This window comes from Vulpes lagopus, chromosome 10 (assembly GCF_018345385.1).
Source record: "Vulpes lagopus strain Blue_001 chromosome 10, ASM1834538v1, whole genome shotgun sequence".
NCBI lineage: Eukaryota > Metazoa > Chordata > Mammalia > Carnivora > Canidae > Vulpes > Vulpes lagopus.
The window spans coordinates 18219831-18233125 of record NC_054833.1 but is presented as its reverse complement, the minus strand read 5'-3'; the positions used below and the strand labels follow the sequence as shown (position 1 = coordinate 18233125).

At 36.3% G+C, this 13295-nt stretch overlaps 1 protein-coding gene across 1 annotated transcript in view; it reads right to left on the bottom strand.

The window, feature by feature from the left end:
* The window catches only part of BLOC1S5 (biogenesis of lysosomal organelles complex 1 subunit 5), a 46119-nt gene that overhangs the window by 16116 nt on the left and 16708 nt on the right, over positions 1-13295 (bottom strand). The window contains exon 4 of the mRNA XM_041772955.1: positions 6093-6222. Coding sequence (XP_041628889.1) covers positions 6093-6222 — 130 coding nt within the window. The remainder of the gene's footprint in view (positions 1-6092; positions 6223-13295) is intronic.

The window sequence follows — 13295 nt, the reverse complement described above, 5'->3', positions numbered from 1 at the left end:
CACTTACTATGTGCCAGGCACTTGACTGTTGCTGTTCCTGATGCCTTAATTTCTCATTTATAAAATGAACATAACAACTAATAAGAGGACTTCAGAATTGACATCAAATAAGATACTAAGCTTACAAATAATTGAAATATTAATGCCCCTGGTAACAGTTCTGCACATAGTGTAAGCAGTCAAGGAATGTGATTATTACTATTTTTCTTCTTACTGTACTATCCCTACTGAAAATGTTTTCCTTACTCCTTTCTTCTAATGAAAATGTTTTACTTGTCTTCAAAGAACAGTTCAAGGTTAACTGCCTTCATAATAAAGCCCTCCCAGATTAATGCTTTCCCTGTAAGGATTTTTCTCTTATTTGAAATTCCTTTATCAGGTAGGTAAAATAAATTTTACCATTTATCTTGCCTTTGCTTCAACAGAGGTTTGCCTAGTGTCTTATAATTCTGCTTTCCTATCCTACCCAAACCTAGCCCCAAATAGCTCACAAATTCCAAAACAGGGCAGGGACTATGATTTCCCTTTCTGAAAAATGTTAGGTCCCTCCCTGTGAGAATATGGTAAAAGAGGAGGATTCTGCTTTTCAAAAGTAATGTTTTTATCAGTAACTATTTATTTTAGTTATATAAAGATAATACTTTAGGACTGAAAATTATGTTCCCAATCATTGTTTGTTCTAACAGAAAAGATGAAAACAAAACAAAATGGGAGCTGATTAGATCTGCCTTCTTTCTGTGGCATATTAATATTACATCATCTTTCCCAAGCAGTGGTTCTATCATTTCCTGATTGGATTTTTTCCCCTGACGCTGAACATAACTTTAAAAAATCCATTTTGTAGTCTTTGGGTGCTTTATCATTTTCAAATCATTCTGGGCTTAATCTAAAAGAAGAGTTACAAGACTATGACATTATTTTGTCATTTGTTATGTCCTTTAAATTTTTAATTAGAACACATCTGACAGAGGCACACTTTTGTTCTTATAGGGATTGTCTTTATACTCAGACAGAATGACCATTTTTAGAAATTTCAGTCCCTTAGAAGTAACTGACTTTAATTCTTTAGCCACATATTAATAAAGGTTTACTTTCTAAATTTCATGCAATTTGCTTTTCTAAAATACAAGAAAATCATGTGACTATACCAAACATTCCTTCTTCATGATTAGAGACCCCAAGAGGAAAAGGTGTATTATGCAAACCTTCCTATCACTTCTACTGGTTATATTAATTCAGTAGGAAGCTGTTTCCCCTGTTGTCTCAGTATTTTAGGAGACTATACTGATTTTAAAGCATCAAGAATTTATCAAATTATATTCTCTAAACCAAAACTTTTTGAAATTAGCACCACATATGGAAATTGTGCCACAGACAACAGCTAACAACATCCCAACTGTCCTCACACAAGAGAAGCAAAAACATTCTACCACGATGTGTATATGTAAACTTCAAATACATACATAAGCAAATAATTTTGGTTTGGTATCAGAAGATGTTGGCTGAATTCTCATTCATTCCTTTTTTTTTTTTTTAAGATTTTATTTATTTGACAGAGAGAGAACACAAGCAGGGGAAGTGGCAGAGGGAAAGGGAAAGGGGGAGGAAGGGAGCCTCACATGGGGCTAAATCCCAGGACCCCAGATTCAGGACAGAGATGGGGCGAAGAAGAGGCAGGCAGTAAAGACAAAATACTGGTGAAAATTCTTACTTGTAAAGTGCTATAAAAAAAACTGGTTAGTATTTTAAATTGTTGAATTCCTAAAGATTTCTAGGTAGAGACAGAGTGAAAGCAAAACCAAGCAAATTTAGTCCCCTAAATAATGCACAAAATAAATAAAAAGCTGAGAAAAACAAAAGGTAAGAAAGGAAGACACTTAACCATCTGAGCCACGAGACACCCCTCCTTCATTCATTTCAATGAATAATTACTTCGAGACTACAATGAGCCACTGTTTAGGTGTCAGGGGTACTACAGAGAACAGTCAGAGTCCCTAAGCTCATGGAGCTTATATTTTCACTAGGGAGGCAGACAACATATAGATAAACACTGAGCATGTCAGGTGGTGGCAGATACTCAGGAGAGAAACACAGTAAGGTAAAGAGGCCAGAAAATGCCAGAGTGAGGGGGGATGAATATTACAGAGTAGCTAGGAGGGTCACACTGTGGACATCTGAGCAGAGATGTATAGGAAATGAGAACGTACAAAAACCTGACAGAGGACTATTCCAGAGGGAATGCTGACGTGGGAGTACATTTAGCACATACTAGAAGAATAAGAATGCCAGAGTAGCTAGGATGAAACGTGGGAAAAAAAAATGTAAGGAAATAAAAGTCAGAGTGGGGGCCGTCATGAAGAAATCCCCAGGCCACCGTGAGGATTCTGGTTTTTCTCGAAACAAGGTGGAGAGATTCCGATATAGTAATGACAAGAGCTGTCACATTTCAAAAGGATCATGCAGGCTCCTGTGTGGAGGAGACTAAAGGGAGGAAAGACATCAATTGTGTGGTTACTAGAACAATCCACGTGAGAGGTCATAGGTCAGACCAGGTGGTGGCAGTCAGGGACATGGTAAGGGTGGTCAGATTCTGGTTGCAGTCTCAAAGTGGAGCCAAGAAAATCTGTTAAGAAGATACAAGTGAGGGAAGGAGCAGAGGGAGCACAGAAAAGGGAGGAGAGGACAGAGATGGGGGGAGGAAGAGGCAGGCAGTAAAGACAAAATACTGGTGAAAATTCTTACTGGTAAAGTGCTATAAAAAAACTGGTTAGTATTTTAAATTGTTGAATTCCTAAAGATTTCTAGGTAGAGACAGAGTGAAAGCAAAACCAAGGAAATTTAGTCCCCTAAATAATGCACAAAATAAATAAAAAGCTAAGAAAAACAAAAGGTAAGAAATTCCATGATTTACTGAACCAACTAATCCGAACTGTATACTATAAAGTGTGAAATGTGGCGGCCAAGAACTCAGACTCCTAACCCCACTGTAATTACCTCATCTCGCAAAAGTTAGAAAAAGAAAACGAGTTGACAAAATTCTTAGAACTCTAATATGCTTTAATTTGTACAGAAATAGATTTGGAGGGTGGAGAAAGCACATGATAGCTGAGAGACAGATAAGGCAGACAAAGCACCTATTCTGAAAGAAAAACTGATAGTTTTCCGTAAGTACCTCATTATATAAAATAACAATATGAGCGTATTAAAAGAAAGCAAACACATCACATGAAATGAAAAATGAAATTGCAGTGCTGAGGAAACAGAATTGTGACAATACCATTACAAATCTAATAAATCAGAAGGAACTAAATGGTCTAAGGCTAAATAAACAATTGGCAGCACTAGAACTGCAGGACAGAAAGCAAATACTATAAACCTCAATCAAGTTAAAATTCACAAGTAAGAAGTTGGGGAAGAAAGGCAGGAGAGGAGCAGTGAGATTCCTAACGCCTCCAACTCTTGGGGCCTCAATCAATGCAGAAATAATAACAACACAACTAGCTTCTGAATGTTATTTATAACTTTTTTGTTTTTCTAATTATTTTTCTTTGATCTTTTAGTTAACTACTATCTTTTACAGAAAAGAAACATTTATTTTAAGGTATTCCCCTCAGCTTTAAGTGTTTGTTCTGTTAAATTAAAATAAACTTTAAAATTAATACCTGAGCTTAAAAAGGGTATGACCCCATTTTATCAAACACTCTTTCCCCCTCATATCTTCCTAATATATCATTCAGCCATCATCTCTCTATCAGTCCTTCTATATGGAGACACACAAAAGATGTCTGAAATGATGTACACCAGAGTTAAGCAATGTTACCTTCAGGAGGTTACTAAGGTAATTGATTCCTTTCTTCTTTTTCATTTTTTTTTTCTTATTATTTAAAACATATATCCTTCTGTTCAAATAATGATTCAAAAAGTCATTTTTTAAAAAGAGAGAGGAAATAAATGAAAGAAAACTGCATGCTAATAAATGTGAATAAGGAATAATCCAGAGGCTCTGCCCTTCGTATTCTCAAATCAAGGTCATGGTGAGATCTCCAGACACAAAGTTGGTGAAGCCCATGAGTCTGTGAAATAATTCGTAAGCAGGGCATAGACACTAATATTGTTTTCAGGATGAAAATAACATAAAGGCTGCTTATAGGCAGCCTTATGGGCTGCTTTTTCTGTACCCTCCTACAGCTCTCATTTACATTTTGTGATTTTAAAGGAGACACAGGTCAGTTTCTTTTCTAAAGCTCCTGGTCATCCAACGCTGAGCCACTCTGCAAGGTGGGTGGCTACCCAGCCCAAAGCGAAAACAGTTCCAAGTTGAGGATTCCTTCATGGGTCTACATTCCCGTAATCCAGACATCCCCACTGTACTGCTCAATAATTACTTAGTTCTGTGCAACATGTGGGACTACCAGCCTAAGGCCACATCTGCAGAATTCTGGGCACGCAGCTCTCCACTCTGCATGGGGAAGAGGTAAATGTGGCAGTTGTGCTAACAGGCACAAACTCATCCCTAGGCTTGTAAAGTGCTACTTAGACCAGAATATATTCCATATAAGTTTGTTTGCATGATTTTGTACAACTCCCTGATCAATTAGTATTGAAAATAAGCAAGCTAGCACTCTGACTTAAAATAGCAGATTTTTAAATGTGCAATTTCCCAGGAACAACAGCTGGGCCCAGGTAAATCGTTAAAACTAATGCAGATCATCATCTCCATTCTACCCATGCTCATAATACTTGCCAGAAAATCCCTGGGTGGAAGCCTAGTGAAGAAGCCTTTCTTACTTCTGGCAGGAAAACACCTCCAAAAGCCATTTCATAGAGCTAACTACACCCCGAGTAGCCCACAGATCTTAAAACCTTAACTATCAACTTTGCATTTTATGTGTTTCAGGTCTTCTTTTTAGGATACAAGTATAGTCTGAATCTCATTTTACCAGTAATATCTTTCTCTTTCATTGTGAACTCTTCTTTTAAGAGGCTAGCCCTCAAATCAATAAGAACATTAGCCCAAGAATTAAGTAAGTCAAAGTAACCACAGATTTTTACCAAATTTTACCCAATTTACTTTTATATACTCAAAGTGTAGAAAAGGAAAGCTCAAGGCGTATCTCAAATGCGTTAATAAGTATTCTTATGAATAATTCAAGTTTTACTTTTAGTATAACATCTAGAATGTTAGCCAGGGTTAAGAAGTATTGGTATAAACAAACAAGGGCAGTCTGAAGTAAAGTACAAAAGCCTACAGTCAATTTTAGACTTTCTACTGTTCCACTCAAAGAAACCAAATGTAATCCGTGGGCATTAATTCTCTCCAAGCTCCTTTTAGCATTATAGTACACAAGACTACCTTGGATTTGAATACAAAGACCTGCTTAATTCAATTATTAACCAACTCTCTCTGCTACTTTCCTTCACAGGTCATTATATTACTGGCTAGTTTTGTTTTCTTTTTTTCTCCCAGAAAGATATTTTTTCAGTAATCCATCATTATTTACCAGCCCTATCTATCCTTGGACAACCTGAATAGTGTCAATATAGATTCAAGGAGGCCTTGAGTAAAATCAGTTATTAATAAAACTTCTTTTATTTTATATTAATGTCTGATATGTTTAATAAGGATTCTTTTGGAATCTCCACATTATAATATTTTGCTTAAAGAAAAATGTTATAAAATAGAAACATTTATGACAGGATTATTTTTTTAAAAGTTAAAAACGGTAATATCCTGTTTGAAAAAGCAGTTTTGTGTCATATCCTAATTCCCAGTTATCAAACTTCTTATGGATAATTTTTTTTAAAAGGCAAAAAATGTTGCAATTTTCTCACATCCTAAAAGGACTGATTGTCCTGTGCACCCCAGATGCACGCATCTCACTTTGGATATTAATGCTCTTAACATCAACAGCAACAAACATTAATCACTAGACAGTCAATGTTCTCTGTGACAGGGCTTCCATTTTATATATTTCAGTTAAGAATTCCCTCCCCACCTACTACCAAAATACTGAAGGAAATACATTTTGGCATAGCATTCATTTGAAATAAAACAGTATTAGAAAAAAAAAAAAAAAACAACGCGGGCTTACATCTCTGGAGAACTTGGCTTAAGTTGTCCTGCATTATTTCTCTACATTTAGGAAGAGTATGTTCATTTGTTTCATGGATCACATTCTTCAAATTTTCAAGAACTCGCATTTCTCGAAGACCACGTTTTTCCTATTAAAAGAAAGTAAATTACTAATACATACTGTGTCTTAAATCTCAGTAATTACTTTCTGGGATCCCCTGCCAGGTTTTGGTTGTTATGTTATTACTTATTAATGAAATTTACACAGCTTTCTTCCAATTATTTGGCAATAAATGAGGTCACAACCTGGAGGCATTTTTTTATTATGAAATGCTTCAAAAGTTGCAATATGAGTAATATTTTTATAGCAATGTTTAAAAGTGAGCATGAGAAACACTAAATGAAAAAAAAGAGGCTTAAATTGCCACATATTTCATTCTGTACAGCAAAGAAATTAGACACTCTTGAACTAACAGCTCCCATTATTACGCTGTTTTTTTTTTTTAATCTAATCCTATTTTTCTCAAAAATGTGTGGTAAAGGTAACAATATGTAGATACCTCCCTATACAGAAACTGCTCTCCTTAGAAAGGCCTGCTTGCAAAGTTGACCTTTGGCCAGGGGCTGGGAACTTGACCAGTAGTAAATAGTTCCCTACGTTAGTATAAAACTTTCTATAAATGATAAGACACATCTTTTCTTCTGGGAATCTGGAATTTTGATACATGCAGGCAGAGACTGCTACCTGACCAACTGCCAATAAAATCCCTATACTCCTGGACTTGGGTGAGCTTCTCTGATAGGCATTTCACATGTGCTGTCACAGCTCATTGCTGAGGGAATGAAGCACATTCTGTGTGACTCCACTGGAAGGACACCCTTGCAAGCTTCTACTTGGTTTCCCTAAACTCTTCATTATGCACCTATTCCCTTTGCTGATTTTGCTCTGTATCCTTCTGCCGTAATAAAGCCTACCCACCACTATGACCATATGCTAAGGCCTATTTGTCAATCATGAACCTGGATGTAGTCTTGAGGACCCCTGACACACACCCCTTCAGAAAGCAGACTTAAACACTACACCACCACCAACGGAGGGTAGGCTAGGTTTAGTGACTTGCTTCCAAAGAACAGAGTAGGGAAAGAGAAAAATAATGACTTCACAGTGAAGACAATGAAGGTTGACATCACCAGTGATGTCATGGTGATAACATGTACCCTCTGATGTAATGTGACAAGAAGGGCACTTCCCTAAAACCCATAAGCCCAGTCTAATCTTAAGAAAAACATCAGACAAACCCAGACTAGGGGACATTCTACAGGCTACTGGCCAGTATTCAAGACTATAAAGGTCATGAAAAACAAGGAAAGAGAGATAACTGTCACAGACCAAAAAAGACAAGAAAGACAGACAACTAAATGCAATGTGGTACCCTGGATTAGGTCCAAGAACAAAAAAAAAGGGGGCCATAATGGAAAAACTAGTGAAACTCATAAACTGATATTTCATCAATAGCAACGTATCAGTGTTAGCTTCTTAGTCATAACCCATTTAGATGATAACATAAGACATTAATAAGGAAAGAAATGGAGTGAGGGGAACACAAGAACTCTTTATATTTATCTTAGCAACTTTTACTCTCAGTTTAAAATTCACACAAAATAAAAAGTTTATTTAAAAAAGGATAATAAACTTGATTGTACAGAAGTAATAAATCAGGTGTATTACTGGTGTTTTCCTTTTGAACCATTCTTAGGGAGCAGCTATGGCCAGATTTTTATTCCAATTCTTCCATAGTAAAAATGAAAATGTTATACCCAGTTGAAAAAGAATCAAAACTAAATCCTGAACTTATCACCAATCAACAATTCTCAACTCCTGGCTGATTTTGTTCCCTCTGTAACATTCCATACATCTACCCACAATCCTAGATTCTTTTGAAGCAAATCCCAGGCAGCACATAATTTCAACTGTAAATATTTCAACATGTTTAAAAGACAAAGATTCCTCTTGGAAAAAAAAAAAAAACCACAGGAAGACCACCTCTCTGTCCCCTTCTTCCCTCATGCTCACACACACGCTCAAAAATAATTCTTCAATACTCTTATATTCCAAGGCAGTATTCCCATTTCCTCAAATATCCCGTGAATGTTCTTTTTTATCCCTGTTTAAACCAAAATCAAAGTAAAACTTATATACTGCAACTGGCCAATATGTTTCTTAAATATTTTTTAATCTATAGATTTCTCCTCCATCACTTTTTCCTTAGCAACTCGTTGAAAAAAAGTGAGTCATCTATTCTGCAGTTTCCCACAGTCTGTTATTTGGCTGAATGAATCCCTGTGGTGTAATTTAACGTATCCCTTTGTCTGTTCTTTCCTGTAAATGAGTAGGTAGAACGAAAGGCTTGATCAGATTCAGGGTTTTGTTTTTTTGTTTGCAAGAATATTTCAGAGGTGGGTTGTGTACTTGCAGCAGGATGTTGGTAGCATTCCGTCTGCGTATTCAGCAGGATGCATACCTCTGGAAAGAGATATTTCCCCTCAACTGTTTGGTTACTCTGAGGAATGCTTACATGTAAAAGGCAAAATAAAACACTTGATTATTTCCTTTTAGTTAACAGTTTAAAAAAATTATTTGGTTCCCTAATATTCTCTAGAGGTTTCTGTTTGTTTCTATGCATTCCTATGACTCACAGAATTAACATATTTGAAGTTTTCAAGCCATTACAGTATTTTTCCTTATTGGTGTTTAAACTGTCCGATCTTTGTCCAGGGGGAGCCCGGACAAGTTCATTCTGCAATACTTTAGACAAAATTCTATGTTCTTTAGTAGCCTCTTTGCTTTCTGATACTCTAACTTGGTGCTCCAAGCTCACCTTATACATTTCTGGACTCAGAATCAGCAGGTCTCTAATCACCACTAATATTTAGAACGGTATTTAGAGAATGATCACGAGGGGTGTTCACTGCTACTGATCAGTCATTATTTCTAGGCCTTCTGGTGGACAAGGCCACAAAACAAGTTATGTGCTATGAAAAGATACATTTATTAAGTTCATACACACAAATTAAGAATAGGTTTTTAATTACCTTCCTTTCTTACCTGTTTCTTTGTAGTTCTCAAAACATCAACGGAACTACCATTCACTTTATCAGCACTTCACTAAAATGACAATGACACTAGCATCAACAAAATGATGATTGAAAAACAGCTTAAGGGGACACCTGGGTGGCTCAGCAGTTTGGCGCCTGCCTTCAGCCCAGCGTGTGATCCTGGAGTCCCGGGGATCAAGTCCCACATGAGGCTCCCTGTGTGGAGCCAGCTTCTCCCTCTGTCTGAGTCTCTGCCTCTCTCTGTGTCTCTGCCTCTCTCTGTGTGTCTCTTTCATGAATAAATGAATAAAATCTTTAAAAAAAATAGTAAAAAATAAACCTGGAACAATTTCTCTCTGCGTGACAATGCCACCTTCCAGAAACACAGGTTTGCTTTTTTACACTTTACTTGAATTTTAGGGCTTGTTCCTTAAAACTTAATTTTATGTAAAATATTTACATGTCTCCAAAACTACATCTATAAAAAATATATTTATATTAAAAAAAGCCTAGCTTCTATCCATGCCCTTTGCATTGTATTCCTTCCTAATTCTTGCTTTAGATAATTTTAAAACTTTATCCTACACTGTCTTAGGTAAAAGGATATATACATCCACACCCATATATATAAATACACACACACACACACACACACACACACACACAGGCATATATAAATGTATTATAGAAGAATTTGATGTGAAAATGTTGGGGTGGGAAGTCAACGGTCACAAAAGAATTCTTGAGGTGTCTTCAGTGCAAAAAGGGTGGTTTTACTGAAGCCCGAGGACAGGACCCGTGGGCAGAAAGAGCTGCACTGGAGTTGTGAGGAGTGGCAGATTATATACTTTCAATTTGGAAAGGGGGTTAGGGAGAGCCTAAGTCTCCAACGAATTTGGAAACAAGGTTTCCAGGACCTTGAGGGGCTAGCTCAAGCTTCCTTGTTAGGAAAAGGTCATTTATTACTATCTAGTAAACCCTTAGTCATGAGACCCTTCAGATGTGTATCTGGGGGCCATATACTTGGGGGATGACTGCTAACATATAAAGAGATATGGGAGGATAAAGTAAGTTTCCAAAGGAATTTTTATATGTTAAAGGAGACTTACACGATCCTGGAGATTGGGCTAATGTTAAGCAAAGGCTGCCTTTTGCCCTTATCAAACATGGAGGCAGTTGAGATCCTAGAGGAATGTCACTCTGCCTATCTCAAGGATTTGTCAATGGGCTGTAAGTTTTAAGGAAATTTAATTTTTTTCTCTTTTGCCTTTGTTCCCTAAGTCATATTTATTCATATATATTTAAGTATATATATTTTTCCAATTCCTTCCTTCTTAAATGGTAACATACAGACTATTCTTATTTTACTTTATGAGAGAAATTCATAAACACACACATAATGTATATAATCTTTTTCTCTTTGTGGTCATGTGATTTCTTTTTTTGGTATATCTTTCTGTATTGAATAGAATTTGGTGTTTTTCTTGTCGTGGTTACATTTATATTAATACTCTACACAACATCCTTTGTCTCCACTTTTTGGTTAGTGCCTACTGGTTCCCTACTAAAAGCACTATTAGTATTATGATCATCTCCTTCTCTAGCCTTTCTCACTCCCTCAGGGTCCAATGTGAAACAGTATCCTTTTACTAAGTTAATGTTTATAAAGCAACAGGAAAGGATATTCTACTTTTCATATACCCTTCCCTCTGCTTCCACTTTCTGATCCAGACGGTCTGCATTGTCAGAAAGGAGCCAGTGCACGTTACACTCTCTCCCTTACAACTACCATTCAGTCTTAGTTCTGGAAGTAAATATATATTTAATGCTTACCAACTATTGCTAATCATTTTGGTCACGTAAAATTCTCTCTGTTGATTATGTAATAGATTCCTCAGAAAAGGCTAATTTGAAAAATATCTGCGAAGTTCTGCAGACCCAGCAATAGTGGATTTGTAGTCCCTATAGCTAGGGGTTAGTTAGGCTAGACAAAATCCCTGGCTGTTCAAATCCATCGTCTTCTGGCATAAGACAGATAAATCTGTTAACAATCAGATTTTCCTCCCCTAATAAAAAAGACTTAGCCATTTTGTCTCTCCACCTAAAAGAAAATTTTTTCTGTAAAATTCAATATATTAAAAAAATTTCTCAGGGTAGGCTGTTCTGGGTTAACTTTTCCTGACAGCTGTGTGCCCTTCCACAGAATTTCACTAGTATCTTATTTCAGGAAAGTTTTCTTAAATTTTAGTTTTCACATTTGTTACATTACATTGCTTTGGCAATTGCTTTCTTCTCTAGGGGCTGATTATCATGCATATATTGTATTGCATCTTTTGTATTTCCTATCAGTAACTATTCCTTTCTCTTGAATTCTTTTTCTCTCTTTCACTATGTATTTTAATTTTCACATAAGGACTATCCATTGTGTTTATTCACTCTTGAGTTCCTTCTAGTTTAGTTTTCATTCCCAAAATAATTTTTAAAATTTATTTTTCCTGATTTTTTTTGCCTTACCTTCTATTTTTTTCCATTTCTGTTTTAGCCAATCAATTTTGAGTTTTTCTGATTCTTTCTTCACTTTTAATAATTCTCTTCACTTTCTTCACTTCTAATAATTTTCTTATGCTTCCCAAGCTCATTTTAAAATATCAAGTTACAGTTTCTTTCTTTCCTTTCTTTCTTTCCTTTCTTTTCTTTTCTTTCTTTTCTTTCTTTCTTTCCTGTCATACTTACACTTATTGCCTTAAAGGACATTGTTGTGGGATTGGACTCCTGCTTACTTTTCAGTGAAATTACTTTTCCTCTATCTTTAGAAGGTGGGGAAGGGTGATCAGGAGGGCCTTTCTAACTTCCAAGTTCTAGAACTCCCCTTTCCCGTTGTTTTACAAAGTATTCAATCTCCTTTAGTTTCTCTAAGGTGCAGGGCCTCCTTCAGGAAGGGTATTTTGGTTTGTGAGTTTCAAACTCACAGATAGCTTCAGCCCATTAGACTTTCCTGGAGTCTGCTACCACTCACTTATAAATTAGAGCCTGTGAAGTCACCTCCCAGGTTTTGCTTTCTCCTCAGAATGGCCTTCAAGCATTCCTGATGGTAATTTTGAAGTTTTCTGGCATTCAAGGCTTCATAAGGCCTGTGGCCATTCTTCTACATCTTCTTCCAGTTTCTGATTCCACAGGAGCTTTTTGGCTGTTGGTGACTTGGTCATTTGGTATTTTGGGGGTACCTTGTCCCCTGGTTTTATTACAGATATTGCTTGAATTTGCTATCCTAGTTGCTCTATCTCTATAGACAGATTGAAGCAAAAAAAAAAAAAAAAATGTCATAACTGCTGCCACCTTAACCCCATCGCTTTGGAATCTGAATGAATCAAGAACACTGAAATTATTGCATTCCTTATGGTACATTTTTTTCTTTATCAAGATGCAAAGGAGTGGCCTCTCAATTCAAATACAAAGACCATGAACAGAGAGGTCTGCAGTTCTATTCAAAGTATAGGTCTTACTCTGAGGTCCATGGATGGGCTTTGGGATTCCAGAATCCCCCTGAAATTGTACTCAAATTGAATATATATGTCCTCTACACATTTTTCTAGGAGAAAAAAATTCTCCAAGGAGACTATGACCTATCAAAGAAACACTATCAGAGTTAAAATAAGACATAAAGTTAAGAATCCCTATCAAAACACCAATAGCATTTTTCAGAAATAGAACAAATAATAGTGAAATTTGCATGGAATCACAAAAGATCCCAAATAACCAAAGCAGTCTTGAGGAGGAAAAAAAAAAAAAAGCTGGAGGTATCAAAATCCCACATTTCAGGATACACTACAATAATCAAAAAAAGTATGGTACTGGTACAAAAATAGACACATATATCAATGGAGCAGAATACAGAGCCTAGAAATAAATCACACTTATAGGCTCAAGCTATGACAAAGGAGTCAAGAGTAGGCAACGACAAAAACACAGTCTCTTCAATAAATGGTGATGGGGAAACTGGACAGCCACATGCAAAAGGAAAAAACTGGACCACTTTCTTACATTATACACAAAAGTAAACTCAAATTGGACTATAACCCTAAATGTGAGACCTGAGACCATAAAAATCCTAGAAGAAAACATAGGT